A 17554-nucleotide genomic window follows, 5' to 3' on the forward strand; every position below is an offset into this window, starting at 1 on the left:
CACCACAACACTGTACAAAATACTCAATTCGAGCCAATGAGTTATTGTTCCACTAAAAAAACATAATCTCACTGATTTGGATGAGAAATGTAATTTTTTAAATTAAATGCGATGTGATGACTCAAACTCTTTATTGATCAACCTTGAGGGTAAGAGGAACAGTGATCATACAGTCTGACTCAGTGCTGAACACTGATCTGTGTCTTTAGTCTCTCTTGTGCCAACACACACAAAGCAAGCTTAGATCTGAGTGAACAGGTGTGTGGAAGGGGCTATGGGGTCACTATCTAGCACAGGTTGGACCTAGTAATTTAGCTGAACTGAGGGATTTTCTCCTCCCTGCTAAGACGGGCAATACAAAAGATCTGACTTGAAAGCAGAGAGGGAACAGAGGGGTATGGACAGTTTAACTAAGATGAAGGAGTTCAGTGTGCCAAAATGCCCACTTTGATTAGTCTTTACACTTTCTCTAATTGACCATGCATGTGTGTGAGTCTTTTACTTGTGGGTACCGCACAGTTAAGTTCGTGCATCTGCGCATGTGTGTGAGGACGTCAGCGTTAGAGCGTGTATCAGGTTGTTGTTTTTTTTTTTTTTTTTCTTTCACGTGTTAAAACTCTCCCTCCCCTCACACTCATTCCTCTCTCAAGACTGAATTTGCTTGTCTTCTCAGCATGAGTGTTTAATCTTTTCAGGCCGTTGAATCGGCCCAATGAATGAGTCCCCAGCTCCTTCTCTCTAGGAGCCCTGGAGATTATTCTAAAGCACTAATCGTTGAGCAAACACAGCAGTGCTCTCCCATTCCTATTCTACACAGGCCACAGTATAGCACAACTTCTTCTTTCACTTCCCGTCACGTTTTACGCCCTGTGTAGATTTTTTGCTTTTTGGCGTGCGTAGCCTAGATTACTGCTCCTGAGAAACAGACCTCTTGACTCCCCCCTCATAGCCATGGTTAAAAATGCACTAAGCAGAGACTGAGAGAGTTTTTCTTATTTGTTCTTTTATAGCAAGAGAAGTGACATGTAATTTAGAGAGCATTATTTCCAACATTGTCCCCTGGAACCTTTTATGTTTGTGGGTGTGTTTGTTTTTTAATTAGATTGTCAGTAGGGAGAATCTGCCAGGCTTATATGATGGTGTCAATATCCTTGGATTTGGAGCTTCGTCAATATTGTCTGGCCCTGCCGCTACTAACCTGAACAGGCTGCTGGCATTTGGTGTAAAATAAATAGAGTGATTTGTCTGTTTTGTTTTCTCCATATCTGCGTCGGCTCCAAGAGAAGTTTTATTTACACCGCTCTCCATTTGATTTTGCTTGGTATTTGCTTTTTTGCCAGTTGTGGCCTTGCTGTGGTCTTCAGAAGTCATGCTATCTCTGCACCCGGTGATCTCTTATATCATTTTATTGTCATATAATGTGGAAATGTCTCTTCAGTGATGAGACACCCACCTGTGGATGAGAGAGCTCGGGTGTGAGGTGTGAGGATTATTATTCTTATTATTTTTTGTCATTTCAAAGAGAAATTACCTTTGTTCTTTTCTTCAAACATGAACTGTTACGTCTCTTTTACTAAAACTTAACAAAAAGCTGAACTTGCGTTTACAGCCGACCAATGCTGTTTTTTTTCCCCCACTAACACTGAATCAACTCCTTCCACTTCAAGACCAATGTCTCTTTTCTTTTCTGCTCCTTTCCACAGAGAAAGCTGCTGGCCATCTACCTCCACAATGATGACAGTGTCCTCAGCAACGTCTTCTGCTCCCAAATGATGTGTGCTGACTCCATTGTCTCCTACCTGAGCCAGAACTTCATTACATGGGCCTGGGATGTCACTAAAGAAGCTAACAAAGCCAGGTATTGGATTTTGATTATTTTCAGGTGGTCTGCTGATCCATAGAGCTGCAGGATTTAGCCGTTATGTCATTTTGTATTTTGTTCCTTTACCTCTGTGTGTTTTGCTGCCTTTACTCAATATTGCATTTGTGATGTGAATAAAGGCACAAAGCATAGTTCAGTGCATTCCTTTGTTTCAACTGTATTATGTGACTTACATTTATGACTTAAAATTACTATTTTGATGCTCTAAACCAGAGGTTGTGTTAGATTTTCTTCTTCAGAGTCGTAGAAATGATGTCTTAATCTATTTTTAGCCGTCATCTTAATATTTATTTTTTTAATGGTAATGAGATATAGCCTATTTAATAGCACTTACTTTTCTAAAACCACTCATTCACATTAACATTTCATACACAGAATTTGTTGCATCAATACATACACATATGTACGATGTACGTAGCTGCTGTGCGATTGGTAAAGCCAGCAAGACAATGAGGTCATGCCTGTGAAATTAAACATAATACTAGACAGTAGCTAATTAATACACACGCTTACCACTGGCTGGATATAGGGGCCTACTGTAGGTGGTCTACTTGTGGTTATTAATGGTGTTGTGTGTCGATTACTTAATACTATGGTAGCTCTATAGGGCTCTAATCTGTCAAAATGGATGGACGAGGAATTGTCCAAATGAGAGAGGTCCAAAAAAGACAACAAAAAGAACATGGGGATAAATATAGAGATGCAAATCAGAAAAATCGGAAATGTCAGGCAGACTCCCCGACTGCTGGAAAACAGATGAACCGGAGGCCTTTGGCGGATGGCCTTGAGGCAGAGCAGAGTCAGCGCAGGACACCTCAGGTGGACAGCCTGGGGGTTGGTGGAGAAAAATTAACTGCTCTGGAGGCTTTGCAGGAGGACAAATGGAGATGTGAACCACTCTGGAGTCTAGCAATGTAGGCGGGATAAGACTTGAGGTCAGAACTGGAGTCTAGTGGTGGAGTCTCTGGCGCTGGGGAGCTGTGTCTGTGGGACTGGTGGCAACAGGATTTCCACAGTGCTGAGCATTGGGACCTTATTGGCACATGAGGGTGAGGCTAAGAAACTGGGAAGCAATTAGGATGAGGAGACGAGGGCCAGCAAGGTAACCGACTGGTACTTTGCTAGCTGACTGGAGCTGAAGCTGACAGGAAACTAGTATGCTGGTGACTCACAAGATTGATGCGAGCAGGCTCGGGGAATGGGCTGGCAGCTAGTAGGCTGGGATGCAGACTGGAGGCTAGCAGGTTGCAACTAACAGAGTTGCTTGATGAATCCAGGTCATCCTGCAAGATTTTCTTGACATTGGAAATCACTGTTATGTTCTCTGTTGGAATTTCCAGAAGCCAGGGCCTGTATTGATTGGTTCATACTGTCACAGTTCAGAATAAAGAACACTGGACGCATGGGAAGGTGTTGCTGAAAGGGGTAACCGAAGGAGGCCTGTCAACACAAAAGAACAAAAGGCAGTTGGAAGTTCAGATAAAGACAAGCTAATCCAAACAAAAGCCATGATGCATACACTGTCTATTTTATGTATTGGGTGGACACAATAATTGGGACACCTGTATAATACCCTTAAATTACAATATTTTTCTTCCTCAATATACTACTTTTCTGACTCCTCTAAGGTTTAACTTTGTTGGGACTTTGTCAAATCGGTATGCATTCAACTTAAGTAGTATTTACAGTTGTTATTGGTGGGGCTGTAGTAAGAGATTGCATTGTAGTATCAAGTTCCTGTTATTGTGTCAGCCCCTGTGCTAGAACTGCAGTGCCAGGTAGTTTTTAATTTTGCTAACAGTAGAAACACGAGATACAGCTTTAAACCATATTCCATGAAACAGTGCTGCATGAGTGAGGAGACAGGAAGGTTTTAACACCTGTAGTTATGAAATCAATTGTATCAATGTAAAAACAAAGGTGAAAATAGGCCCAGTTGTAAAGCTGAGTCTGGTGGTATTTTCAGGACTTTGTCATGATGCCAAACTGGAATCAACTGGAATGATTGCACAAGTCTATAAACAAGATTGTTTTTTTTAAAAAATGAATAAATAAATGAATAAATAAGTAAATTGGCCTTTAAACAATCATCTAATTTCCTGGACCTCTCAGAGGTCCCGGCATCCATCAGAGTTATACTGTGTTTAGTATTGCATTTTGCCAACTGTTAAGTTAAGCAGAGCAATAACTGAACCTCTAAGCCCTGACTGCATGCCTAATCCTTATGTTTTATTTATATGTGACTTACTGTCTAAAGGAGTGGACTGTTTGCATAGTGAGTGGTATCTAATAAAGAGGATATTGAATGTGTTTCAGTACGAGAGCAGCTTGATTGTGTGCAGAGGGCTCTGCAAACTGCTAGAATACCCTGTTCATGGAGCTGTTACTATCCTGTCTACTTGTTTTTGATACTTCTGTTAGAGGAGGTTAATGTAGTTTTAATTAGTGGTCTGCACTGTCTCATTACTTACAGTGATTTAGTTATTTAAGTTTGAAGCCCGCTATGCTTGGAGATGAGATCTTTGTTTTGTCACTTCTATGTGGACAGCGAGCTTTTAGAAAATGATCTAAAATGTTAGTGTGGGCAGAACCTCATTTGACACAAACAGCGTTTTCAAATCTGCTCGCCTTAGTGTGGACATGTCCTTAATTGCTAGCATTCAACTCTCACTCCATTGCTCCCACCCTGTATCTCTGTCTTCTCATTCTCTCTTCTATTTCATTCTCTTTTTGAAACTCGCAGGTTGCATGCTAACAAAAGGCGTTGTGTTTGCATGGTGAGGCCCCTGATTGGGCAATCTTGACTAAGCTGTCTGAATAGAGGGTCAGTGGGAGACGAAGGACTCCCTTGGAGTCTAAACATCTCTATCTGTCCATTAATTTTCTAAGTCCTGGTGCAGCTCCAGCAGCCTGTGTTAGTAACTGGCAGGTTTGTGTGACACCTGTTTGTTACACAGCTCCAGCTACTGGGATGGAAATTTATATCTGGATAGCGCACATAGAAAAATACTAGAAAAGAAGTTGAAAATAAATCTAGTCTGCAATATGTGATACATGATTGGCTTCCCTGCAGGTTCAGTGTTGACATTCTGAGGATTTGATTGGGTTTTCTCATTGCCATTGTGCTCGTGGCAAGCCTCATTTCCCTTCCACTTCCCCTCATCGTTCTGCTACATCTTTTCCATCTCCTCTCTCATCTCCTTCCTGATCCTTCCATCTTTCTTTATTTCCCTTCTCTTTATACCAGTACCTCAACTCTCTCCCTCTCCCAGAACTTTCAGAGTTAAGCCTGCCCTCTGGTAGCAACCATTTAAGAAAGACTCACACCCTGACCTCGCCCCTCCATTATTTCTTTTTAAGGCAATTCCCTCCTTCCCTCCTTCCCTCATTCCACTCTCCTTTCTCTCCCATTGGCCTCCTTTGCTTTTTGCCCCAGCTGAGCCTTTTTATTGCACATTAAAAGGCAGGCAACATCTGGAGCTTTTCATCACACACAGCTAGTCACAGCTTTTCTGCTAACGCATGCATGCACATGTGCACACTCGCTCACTCACACATACACTGCTTCTCTGCATTCTCACGCTCTCTGGTTGATCCAAAGTGACTGGTGATTGGCATCAATCACACAGGCTGTTAGAAAGGTATCCTATTTATGTGTGTGTGTGTGTGAGAGAGAGAGTGATGAACCTGCTGATATTGGAATGTGCCTGTTGCTTTGCTCAATATTCTCACAGGCCTACCAGTTAAATGATTAATCATGCATAAATGCAGTTCTGCTGATTGGATGCCAGTGTCATTGTCATCCATGGGAAATTAATCTTGTATATCATACATGTGCTGTGCCCGCATTGCATATGACAGACACTGAAACTATCAGTAGATAAGTGCACTGAAAGTAGATCATTTTATCAGATCATCCAATCTATTACACATTTTTTCCCGGCTGACATATCTGTGCAAGCAAAAGACAAGACAGCAGGACTTTTTTATGTGGAGATTTGGACCTTTAATGGTATACAAGGGCTCAACAGAAATCAGAAATACGGGTGTTCATTTTGTTGTTAATGACCTTAGAGTGTGAGTCATTATCTTAACGGCTAAGCGCAGAGGCAAGCCAAAGTGCAAACTTGTTCCGTACACTTGACTTCCCCTTTTGACATCTTCCTATGTGAAAACATAACTGGTTGAGAGGGAGAACAAAATGTCACTTTCAAATCAAAACATGTCCACGTTTGCTCTGAAACAAAGTGTTTATGACACAGTGAACCATCAGAGCATCCGGTTCTCATACATATTCCCGTACAGGTGGCTGGCAAAAACATTCCCTGCAGTGCTACTGTACTGACCTGACTCATCAGCTGCTCACTGGAGCAAATGTCAGGTCGAACCACTCCACTCGCATCTTCACGCAACACTTTGATGGGAAGAAATGTGATGTGACAGACCAGGGAAACATTAACTATTTTAGCTGTCTGGATGTGCAGTGAGAAATGGAGATGGGATGGGTTACAAATTAGAAGCTGTCAATCACATTAACCATCGGAGCAAAGCCTTAAACTCACATTAGCCGCAAGTTGCATGCAGGTGTTTCCTCTGTATTTCATTAACCCTGAAGGATTTTAAAGGCCACAGGTCTGGTACAGACTAGGCTACATTCTTTACCATGTTATATTATGGGTGGATGAGACTGTGCTGGATTGTTCACCTCGCTTCCTGCAGTAGCTTGACTTCCTCCTGCCCTCGGTGTTGTGTCCATACTTGTTCTTTAGGTGGATTCATAATTGCTTCATATCCTGGTTACAACATTTCTGTCATTCCTAGATACAGTTGATACGTAGTAGGTTTTGGATGTGTTTCTAGAGCAGTTTTAATATTGTGATGATGGTGATGATTTGTGCTGTGGTGTACTGATGTCCTTGGGTTTGAGATAGAAACCAAAGCAGGTTGGCTTATGTTTGATGGGAGATTTAAGATTGGGTTACCCTTCAAGTTAGTGTCCATTGTTCCCTGGCCTTTCATTACAGGTTAGAGTTTCCCTGCGGGCCATTGTTATGGTCTGCCTGGGTCGAGGTCTGAACAGGGACAAATGTCAGGACAAAATGATCAGTGGGATTTAGGGTACCCGACTTCTTCATTGCAAAACACAGGTCACTTAAAGTTCAACGTTTTGAAAGGTTTAGTTTGTCATATTCCTAAAATATAAGAAAATCACTCCTGCTTTAAGTTAAGTTGGCTTTCTTGTCTTGCACTAAACTTTCAGTTTGTCATCTGTATTGTCAGCATGTACTTTTGTGATTATTACTGCAATGAGCTCAAGTACTCAATTTCGCAGTTTGAAAAGTCTGCAAGTAGCTGACTTAGCTTTGGTTTAGGCATGTTTTAATGAGCTACACCCCCTCTCAGACAGCATACCTTCCATCTATCTTCTTCCTCTGACCCGCTGTCCCTCCATCCATTCCATTACTTCTCTATTTTACCAGCCAGTTATTAAAGTAGATCTTATTAAAAGGCGGGAGAAAAAGCTAATCTATATTTGCATTCAGTCTATAGCAATTCATTAATATTATGACATTTACAGGGAGCTTGGCGGGGCCCCGGCTGCCTGCTACCCTTTTCCCTCTCTGAAATGTTAATTTAAAAAGTTCTGTCTTTGTAATGGAATAAGAAATCCTCTCTTGCCCTATCAATTCTGGGTGTCTGGTGAGGAATACTAATTCATCTACGGTTCCAATTGAGATAGCATGTCACTCTGATGGAATAAGAAAAAGCAGAATTGGTTTTAAAGTCCTTAATGCTATCAGTTGTGTGTATTTCTTTTTGCTGCTGCAGTTGGAAAGACTGTAGTACACACCTCCTTTCTCATATCTTGCAAAAATGTTTGTCTGTGTGTACTTGTACACATGCATGTGTTTGTATGTGTCTGGTGTATTTGTTTATTTATTTACTTATTTCAATTTTGGGAACTGAAATATGTGTTTAATTTTGAAAAAGATGACCAGGTGAGTGAAACAGAATAAAACAGTTAATTAGATTTTTATTTTTTCGTCTTCCAGACTACTCACCATGTGTACGAGGCACTTTGGCAGTGTGGTGACACAGACTATACGGACATACAAGACAGACCAGTTCCCCCTGCTCCTTATAGTCATGGGCAAACGCACATCCAATGAAGTTCTAAATGTTATTCAAGGTAATTACGGCTTTATTAATAACATGATTAACCATCACATCTACAGATATTGTCTGTAAATAATCTAAAAACACAAAAATTAAATTATACACTTTTACACAAATTATACATGTCTTTTTTTTTTGTTGCTCTTGCTGTTGTTTTTTGTTGTTTTTTTTTTTTTATCTTTAGGCAATACAACAGTGGACGAGCTGATGATGAGATTAATGGGAGCAATGGAGATCTTCACAGCACAACAGCAAGAAGACATCAAAGATGAGGTAAAGTAAAGAGTCGAGTTCAAGTCAGGATACAAAGGTAAAACTGATTCCTAACAATGTAGAAAATGCGGATTAGTATGAGTAATATATGACTTGCTTGTGCATGTTTCACCACTTTCTGCTTACCTTCACTTGGGCGACACAGTCTGCTCCTGTTGACTAAACTTTTTCTTTTAATGACTTTTGTGGACAGAAATAAATTATTATTAAAATCCCATTCTTACTAAAAGCCCAGCCAGAAACTCAAGTTTGCAGAAGCTCAAGTATCTGTTCTTAGAGAAAGTAAGACCTGACCCAGATGCCATGACTTTCTTTCCGCAACATTCCCCTTCTAAATGGTTACAGCTGCAGCATTTCACTGTTATGTACTTAAATTAGTGATGTGCAGGCAAAATAACATGGAATGTTGCTTTTTTCAACTGTGGCTGCTCATGAGCAGCGTTGACACCGTGCTGTTTGGATCTGCTGAGGTTAATCACACTTTAAAACACGTCTGTTCTTGAGTTTATTTCAAACAACCTCCAACTGTCCTCTGGCTCCTTTGGGCTTAGGTCTTTTTTTAAAAAAGAGAAAAAGCTTGTGCACATTGGACTTAAACAGGTTTTGTTTTGGAACTGTGAATACCACTCTCAACAGTTCAGATCGTTTACCTTAATGTCCTGTATGTAGCCCTTGACCGTACCTACACTGAAAGGCAGTAGCGGGACAGATGAGCCAGCCTTTTATTTCCTGTTTGAGAGGTAAATGACAACATGCTGAGACAGATCAGACAGCACTCTTACACTGTGCTATACCTCATGACAAGCAGAGAATTCTGAGCTTGAGTTCTAGTTTATAGTGCAAGCTACAGTTTTTCAAGTAAGAACACTCATTTCCCATTCACTACAGCGTCTCTGTACCCCTGTGCTGCTCTGTGTTTGTCAACTTCCTCTTTTGCTCCAACAGACAGTGGAAAAACACCACATACAGTGGTGATAGTTTTTCATGCCTTGGACAGGAGTCTGGGACAGTACGACAGGGTGTTGTTCTCACTGTCAAAGACATTCACTTGACCCTCTTAGTTTTTAACCACTGACTGATATGTTTGCTCAGTGACATCAAACAAGAGAACCAGTGGCACTCTGGGTGTTTTTGTCCTGACGAGTTCTAAGACAGCTGAGCATGAGAGAAATCCTCGCAAGCTTTCCTTTTCTCTTTTGTTTTAATCACTTATTGTTAATAAGTTTAATAATATTTCTTTTCTTTTCTAAAATATACAGCTTTGCTTTTTGGAGCCTGGGACTGTGAATATGAAGATTAATGTACAATAAGAAGAGCCTGTTCTTCCTACCTGTCATACACACAGATGTTTCAAGCTTTGTGTCAGCCATGAAATCATCTGTTGTGATCATTTGTCTCTCTTATTCCCACACTCTTGTCTCTGACATTGTTAAGCCTCTTATTTGACTACTGTATCTACAGATGACAGATGTCACATCGTATCAGGAATTTAATAGTTAAACAGTCAGTCAGCCAAACAGCCTCTCTAACAATGCTAATTCAATGGTCTTTGCATTTACAACAGTTATGGGAACCATGATTTAGGAATGAAGTCACACACACAAACAGACACACACACACACACCCTGATTGACTTCCTCTGGCAGGTCACTGAGTTTTGACTGGCAGGTGCTCCCTTTGTGCTGTTATTATTGCTACAATGCTCTAGCTTCATTATAGATTTGTCACTGTTGACATTCATCACATAATCATTAGAGACAACAAGTGACAGGGGGTATTTAGAGTATGTACATGTGCTGTGAATCTTCAGGTGCAGTCCACGTCTGCACTCAAGGCTAAGTATCATTTGAAATTTTAGTGAAGTTTCCCTCAGAAAATGCTGGTGTCAGTCTGTATGTCCTGGAAGATTTCGGTGACCTGACCAATGGGAGAAAATCTGACGACCTGGGAATGACACTCAGCAATCAGCTATCTTTTTCCTTTAGTAGAATTCAAATAATTCTAGTGTTCGCACCAAAAGCAATCCATATTTTCAGTTTGTAAATGGGATCATTTCTGTTTATGAAAATGTGTAAATGGGATCATTCCCCAAACAGCCAGAATCCCATACTGTACATGAGCAGTAAGCTAGTGTGAGGATGTGTGTCTCATCAGACCAAACTCATCACTTAACAGAGACTCTGGTTAATGTTGCTTTCCTCCAAGCTTCTTCTTTTTCCTGTGGATGTTAGAAAAGTAATATACATTTCCACTATAGTCTACATAATGAACATTCTTCTTTTTAAGGAATGTTATTAAAGATTGAAACTGTATTTTTTCTTTTTCTTTTTTATGGTATTATGTATGATTTTATGGTATTTGCACAACATATTTCATCACCACATTATTATCAGTTTTCTTATAATCATTGCAACAACTGGTTTAATAAAATGAGATTTACCACAGCTCAAAAGTAGCAGTAGAGCTGTCCTGAAATGGTATTGAGGTGTGATAATTACCCAGGTGGCCTCCCAGAAGGAAGTAGCTTCTGAAAATGTCACAAGACACATGGATTTGAGAAGTGATAGTGAAAGCATAATGCTTCAATGTGATTATTCATGATTAGTACCAAGAACTCCTGCATTTTTTCCCATATCCTGTTGCTGGCAGAACATATTCCATCTCCAAGGTGAAGTCAACCTTGACACTGGATTAAGCGGATCTTTACTGTAGCAGCGTTGGTGAATTTCCCATTCTCTCTAGCTGCCTCCCCTCACCCTTCTTTCCGTTTTTCTCTTTTTGTTTCCTGCCTTACCTTTCCAAAGACAAACTCAGACACAAGCACAGACATCCAGCCAGCCCAGACATTCCTCTCTCACAGTGACTTTTGTGTTTGTCTGGAAAAGGAGCAGCTGGGCAGCCACATTGTGCCTTCAACCAACGTTACTGACTCGCTAGTCATCCTTATGGCTGTCTGTGTTTTAGAGAAGTAGTTAGTAACCGACTGACAACTCACTGCAGGTTTTGCGGTCTGCGTCACAGGTTATTTTCATGTCAGGTCAATTCACATACATTTCATGTGAAGACCAGCATATCTGCATATCTTTTGGTATTGGAGGAAACTGAAGCACTCGGGGGAAACGTAACCCAACAGGACCACAGGTCCGAGCAGACCTTCTTGGTAGGATATGACCATGACCCACAGACAGTGCTGCCCCAAAATAAATAAATTGACAAAAGTATTGGGACATCTGACCATTACTTCAAAAGGGACTTTATTGACTTCTCATTCTTTCCACAAGATTTTGCAGTTTTCTTTGGGGAATTTTGCCCATTGAGGCAGTAGAGCATTTGTGAGGTCGAGCATTGATGTTGGATGAAAAGGTCTGGCTCGAAACCTCTGCTCCAGATCATCCCAAAAGTGTTCAGTGGGGTTGAAGTTAGGACTCTGTGTGGGCCAGTCAAGTTCTTCCACACCAAACTCATCCTACCATGTCTTTATGGACTTTGCTTTGTGCAGTGGGGCTCAGTCATGCTGGAACAGAAAAGGGCCTTCACCAAACTGTTGCCACAAAGTTGGAAACATAGTCCAAAATGTTTTGGTGTGCTGAAGCATTAAGATTTCCCTTCAATTTTCCTTTTCCTTCAAAGATAAGGTCTCTAAAATCACGTTGTGTTTGAGCAGAGTCATGCCAGATTAACGTTCCACATTATGCCTCTCATGCACATTCAGAGCAGATGATGCATTTGAAAACACCTAACAGTACAAAATGAGTATCAAACGAGCGCCTTGTTTGCGTGACTCAGGGCCAGTCTATTGAAGGTAGCCACTTTTGATGCTTCTGTCCCTCTCTACCATTCTTTTACAGTTTCCTTTGAATGTTGAACTATTATGCAGGCCAAAAGCACAAATGTATCCTTTGCATTTTCTGATTAAATACCACAATGCACACTGTGCTTTTGCTTAGCCACCGCTTAGCTGCACAGTAGCCGTCTGATCATCACAATAAGCTTACTGTGCTATATCCGGGCTGGCACACAGCATGGGTCTTCAGAAAATAGAAAACTAATGGCTGTGCAAAGTTAACACAATGGACACTCGTTTTTAGTCCGAGTCTTTATAAAACACTTTGTAGCCACAGCAGGTAGAAAGAGAAGGGCTGCCTGTTCCCTTCCCTCTGAACAAACAGGAAGAGAGAGGCAGAGTGAATGCAAAGAGAAAAGGACGGTGAAACTGAGATGAGAGAACATAAAAGAGGCTCAGGGTCTGGTAAATGACAGTCCAGTCACAATGAATTCCCCTCTGGTGCTACTCTTTCATACCTGGTGTTTGTACGTAACCACACTTGACATGCTGCATTTTCTTTTGCTGGATTCTTTCTGGCTCCCACACCGGCCAACTCTGCTTAGATGTTTTGTCATTGTGTGTCCTTTATTGTGTTGTTAGTTAATGGGCCCCACTTTCTGTCTACCCAGGATGAGCGAGAGGCGAGAGAGACAGTGAAGAGAGAACAGGATGAGGCCTACCGTCTGTCTTTAGAGGCTGACCGTAAAAAGGTATTTTCAAAATAAAACAAATTGCATACTTGAATCTCCAAGCACTGAGTTAGTTGTTGTAGTTGGGTTTAACCAAAACAGTACAAGAACTGCTTCTGCGATGAGTTTGTGTGGTCTCCAATTTCATTTTTATGATTTTTTATTTTTGTTTATTATTTTATTATTTAGATATATTTAGTTTATTTTTGTTTATTTTTATCACTTGTAAAACAGTGAGTTGTGCCACAGTGGCTGCTGTCATTTTCAAAGTTTAATGCTTTTTAACACAAAAAACATTTTAATGAAATACAGTGACTCTTGTAGATTAGTCAATCAACAAGAAGATTTTTCAGCAGTTATCACAGCCACTAATCAGTACTACTTTATCAAGTAAAAAAAAAAATCACTGGTTCCTTTTCAAAAGCGAGGCTTTGCTGCTTTTCTCTGTTTTTGTGTTATGTCTTTAACTTGTATTAGATTTAGAGACTTGAGTGTCTGAAAGTTAGTGGGATCTCTCATTCAAAGGGGTTGCATGTCACTCTGTATTTTGATGTTGGTTCTGCTGTTACTTTTCTTTTTTTCTTTTTCAGAGAGAAGCCCAAGAGAGAGAGGAGGCCGAGCAGGTTCGTCTGGAACAGATGAGAAAGGAGCAAGAGGAGGAGAAGGAGGTGAGAAGAACATCCATACACACACACCATTACTCACATTATTCAAATTACCTAAATTAATATTCTTCAACACTGAGCTGAACAGTGATATGTTTTGCCAGCACGCAGTGCTAGTGCCATTGTGCTTTCTTTTTTTGTTATCTGCCATGCTCTCACTTCACTATAATGAGTCAATTAGATTGTGGTTTCGGTGAAGCCTGCCAGTCAGTGACGAGATGTGTGTTGTGTGGTTGAACAGGCTAGCAGCCATTTCAGAGGGTGAAATATTCTAATTACAGTAAGGCCCATCCCTGTGAATGTCACCTTACAGTTATTGTTCTGTTTAACTGCTTTACATTGGTATAGCACACGGTCTTATATTGAAACCCAAGTGAACAAAAGACTGAGGCAATTCATGTACACACACACACACAGCCTAAGCAAACAGACATATTCACTTGAAAACAATTATTGTATGTGAAAGGGGGGCAAACACACGCAGGCAGACACACTGTCACGCATGCAGGAAAAACAATAATTGTCTGTGAAGATGGCACTGATGTTGTAATACAGTCTATAGTAATACAGTGTAGTCCTCGCTGATTGTTGTTTGCTCAACAGCACAGAGCCTGAGGGCACCGAGTGGTATTGGGTGACCCGGCTTGCTCAGGTGATTTGTCACTTAAGTTAAACAGAAAGCAACAAAAGAGTCCCTGGCTGGCCTTTCTTAATTATATCACTGAGGTCCAATAACCAAACTGTGTGTTACACGCCTGTGTATTTTCAACAACAATAACCACTATGGTCCTGTATTTTCTTCTAATATCAGTTTTCTCTGCCCAACCTCTATGGTTACCATGGTATCTCCTTTGCTAACACACTAGTGTTAGCTTATGTTTCTTAAAGTGTTGGACAGGACCTAAAATGTGTTCCCTTTTTTTATCACAACAAAATACTGCATTTTCCACAGATACATTATTTATTAATTCTCTTCTTGAACAATTTCTTTTGTTTCTTGGGTGAGTAAGGAACAGACACTTTAAGAAAAAAAATTTGTTTAAATAATGTAAGAAGAAAAACTGAAAATTAACAATAATTTGCAGGCTCCTTGTGTCAGCTTGAATCAGACTTTCCATTTTCTGCAATATATAATATAGGCAAAATTCATATTTAATTTAAAAAATGTCAATTCAGTTACATATTCCTATATGAGTCTACATTTTATCCCTGGATTTTTGCATTAAATTAAATTATGTTACTTCTCATATTGTAGGTCAATCGATTTATTTCCACCCGACTTTTTTTCTTTCTTTTTTTTTTTTGTTGCTAATTTGTTGTTATACAACAATAACAATAAGAAATATTTTTTTTATCATAAAACTGCCATGTTGTGCTCTCTGAGAAAGCGAAGAGGCGACCACATAAGCTGTTTTTACCCTTGAACTCCAGATAATTTTTAATTTTTGTCATTGACAGTTTTCACTTGAGTCTTATGAGGTGGTAACCCACTTCTGTATACGACAAAAAGCTGCAGACACAACAAAAACATCAGTTCCCACCAGAGAGCAGACAGTGCTAGTGGGAATGCTTTCTCTCTGTGATTTTGTGCTTTGTGCAAAGAGGAGTGAGATGAAAGTAGGAGGTGGTGAATTGAGGGGGTGCGGGAGGGGGTGCAGTGTGCAATTCATGTGCCTGTGTAGGTTGACTTTACTATTTACCTCCTTCAGGGGGTCTTAGCATACAGTTGTGTGGCTGTCAGGCACACACCCATCATCTGTTTGCTTTCTGTGGTTACCCGAGCGGAGCTGGACAGGCAGGTAAATGGATGGATAGATGCTTCTCATTACTTGTGTGGAGCAGCCTGGGCCCGAGGCTCGGCCAGACGTGTGTCCTGCGGTTCCTTTAGGGACGCTGCCTCTCACTTGTGTGGGTGTTTCTGCTTGTGTCTGTGGTTGACTGTCTGTATGTCCACCACACACACACACACACACACACACACACTCTCCTTATTTGTGTGTGTGTGTGTAACTTTCTCCCCAGGGGCCACTTTAACTCAGTCAGCATCAGCTCTTTTACCTGAGGGAGCTGATGGCAGAGCGGCACGCGTGCTACCCTGCCCACCCAACACCAGAAGCTGCTAATGAGCTACTGTTGTACACTCTTATGAAATATAATCGCATTATGGTGTGTAAATAAAGCCGGGGCGTGTTGTCACAGCATATGCTCCCCGGCTGGCCAAACAGGAACAACAAGCTGGGGGAGGAGGAGGTGAGGGGGCAGGAGCAGAAAGAAGTGGAAGGCTCAAGGGAATGGCTGAAGCACAGTTTTTGAAGCACAGGAGAGCTGATTAACTTGGCTGTGGAAGATGACAGTATATAGTTGTCTTTGTGTACACAGTATTACCAAATTTAGTGTCTATAAAGTAAGTTTTCAGCTCTTGTGAAACTTCAAACTATCAGTGATACACAAGAGAAGGCTGTTTCTCACATACTGAAATGCTACATGCTGTGCCACGAGGGCAGCTAATTTAATAACATTCTCAGGACAAGAAGATCACTTAATTAATGTCAGGTTGTCGTCGTGTCGTCATCAGTGTAACTGCCAGTGTTACGAGGCTTTTTTATTTTGCCTACTTGCCAAAATATGGCCCAACTCTAAAGTTAATTTTAAAAAATGAAGAGACTTTATCTGGCCAGTGTCGTTGCTGCATCAGTAATGATTGCTCTTGTATGTAAACATCTCTGCCTTCATGCAACACTGAAACACTACTCTAAAGTTCTTTATGCTGTATATTTGTTCTTCATTTTTTTTGAATTTCCTTTGATTCATTTTCATGTATTAGTACCGAGTAGTAGTATTCATCAGTTTATGAAACAAGGCAATATCATCCGGTATGATCACCAAAGAATTTGTGATTGTCGTGTTACCTCTCTTTGCCTCTAGAAACAAAGAAATCCAGGTTGAACAATTGTATAATTGAAATCTGGACATGTCTCTGGTGATTATGAGGCGTCTACACAATTATCATTGAGCTATACTGACCAAAATACTGCATTTTCTCCACCCCTCCTTTCAGGCAATCCGCTTGTCATTGGAGCAGGCCCTACCGCCAGAGCCTGACGAGGATTCTGGAGAGCAAATCAGCAAACTGCGAATCCGCACACCGAGTGGCGAGTTTCTGGAAAGGCGTTTCCTGGGCAGCTGTAAGCTTCAGGTCCTCTTCGACTTTGTGGCCTCCAAGGGATACCCCTTTGAAGAGTTTAAGCTCCTCACCACCTTCCCTCGTAGAAATGTGAGTGTTGTATCTTACTCACTTGCTGAGAAAGCTGGCTAAAGTTTACAAAGTAATTAACACTTTCTGATTATGTACGTCCAGCCAAATGCCTTTCAAAATTTAACACATCTAAGCTTTAAAATTCATAAATGGTGATGGAAAGATTTATGAATTGCCCCGTCTCATTTCGGGCAGTATTTTCACCACGTTCTCTGCCCAAGTGCTAAATGTGTCCTCGCTGCACAAGAGTAGCAGCGGGTTATGAGGGTTTCTCGGCCGCAGCTCTCACATCTCTGCTGGAGAGATCCACAGCTGTAATTGGCTTTTCCGTTTGGGCCTAGGCTGAACCTCAGGCGACGGCTGTGACTGCAGAGCAGCAGGGATAATAGCTGAGACAATCTGTTGTGGATGAGTGATGTTTTTTCTTGCTTTTTGTCATTATTGTCTTCACTGTTAGTGTGCTGCGGGAAAATTGGTGTGTCACTGCTTATGTTTACTCGTACCTGTGATGGTTCAAGTTAAGCCAAGTGTTTATCCATCCACCTGCGCACACATATTATTATTTAGTGAATATTAATTAGTATCAGTCTGTCGTCAGTACAGTACACCATGACTGTGTTAGGATACAGTTGTCAGCACTAACAGTGGTATTCTCTATGGCTCTTCTGCTGACGCCCAGCAGCACTCAGCCAGCTACAACCAGTCATTAGAGGGCTTGGTCGTCGCACTCTGTGGTAGCGAGCTAATGAGCACTGTTTTAACTACCAGTTTAATTAGCCATACTGC

At 41.0% G+C, this 17554-nt stretch overlaps 1 protein-coding gene across 3 annotated transcripts in view; it reads left to right on the top strand.

Annotated features, from left to right (window-relative positions):
* faf1 (Fas (TNFRSF6) associated factor 1) overlaps positions 1–17554 on the top strand; it is a 66786-nt gene that overhangs the window by 42677 nt on the left and 6555 nt on the right. For all 3 annotated transcript variants that reach the window (XM_046391246.1, XM_046391248.1, XM_046391247.1), the window contains 6 exons: positions 1704–1858; positions 7936–8072; positions 8244–8332; positions 12788–12868; positions 13438–13515; positions 16571–16786. In XM_046391246.1, coding sequence (XP_046247202.1) covers positions 1704–1858; positions 7936–8072; positions 8244–8332; positions 12788–12868; positions 13438–13515; positions 16571–16786 — 756 coding nt within the window. The remainder of the gene's footprint in view (positions 1–1703; positions 1859–7935; positions 8073–8243; positions 8333–12787; positions 12869–13437; positions 13516–16570; positions 16787–17554) is intronic.

Source organism: Scatophagus argus, chromosome 6, assembly GCF_020382885.2.
Source record: "Scatophagus argus isolate fScaArg1 chromosome 6, fScaArg1.pri, whole genome shotgun sequence".
NCBI classification, from domain to species: domain Eukaryota; kingdom Metazoa; phylum Chordata; class Actinopteri; family Scatophagidae; genus Scatophagus; species Scatophagus argus.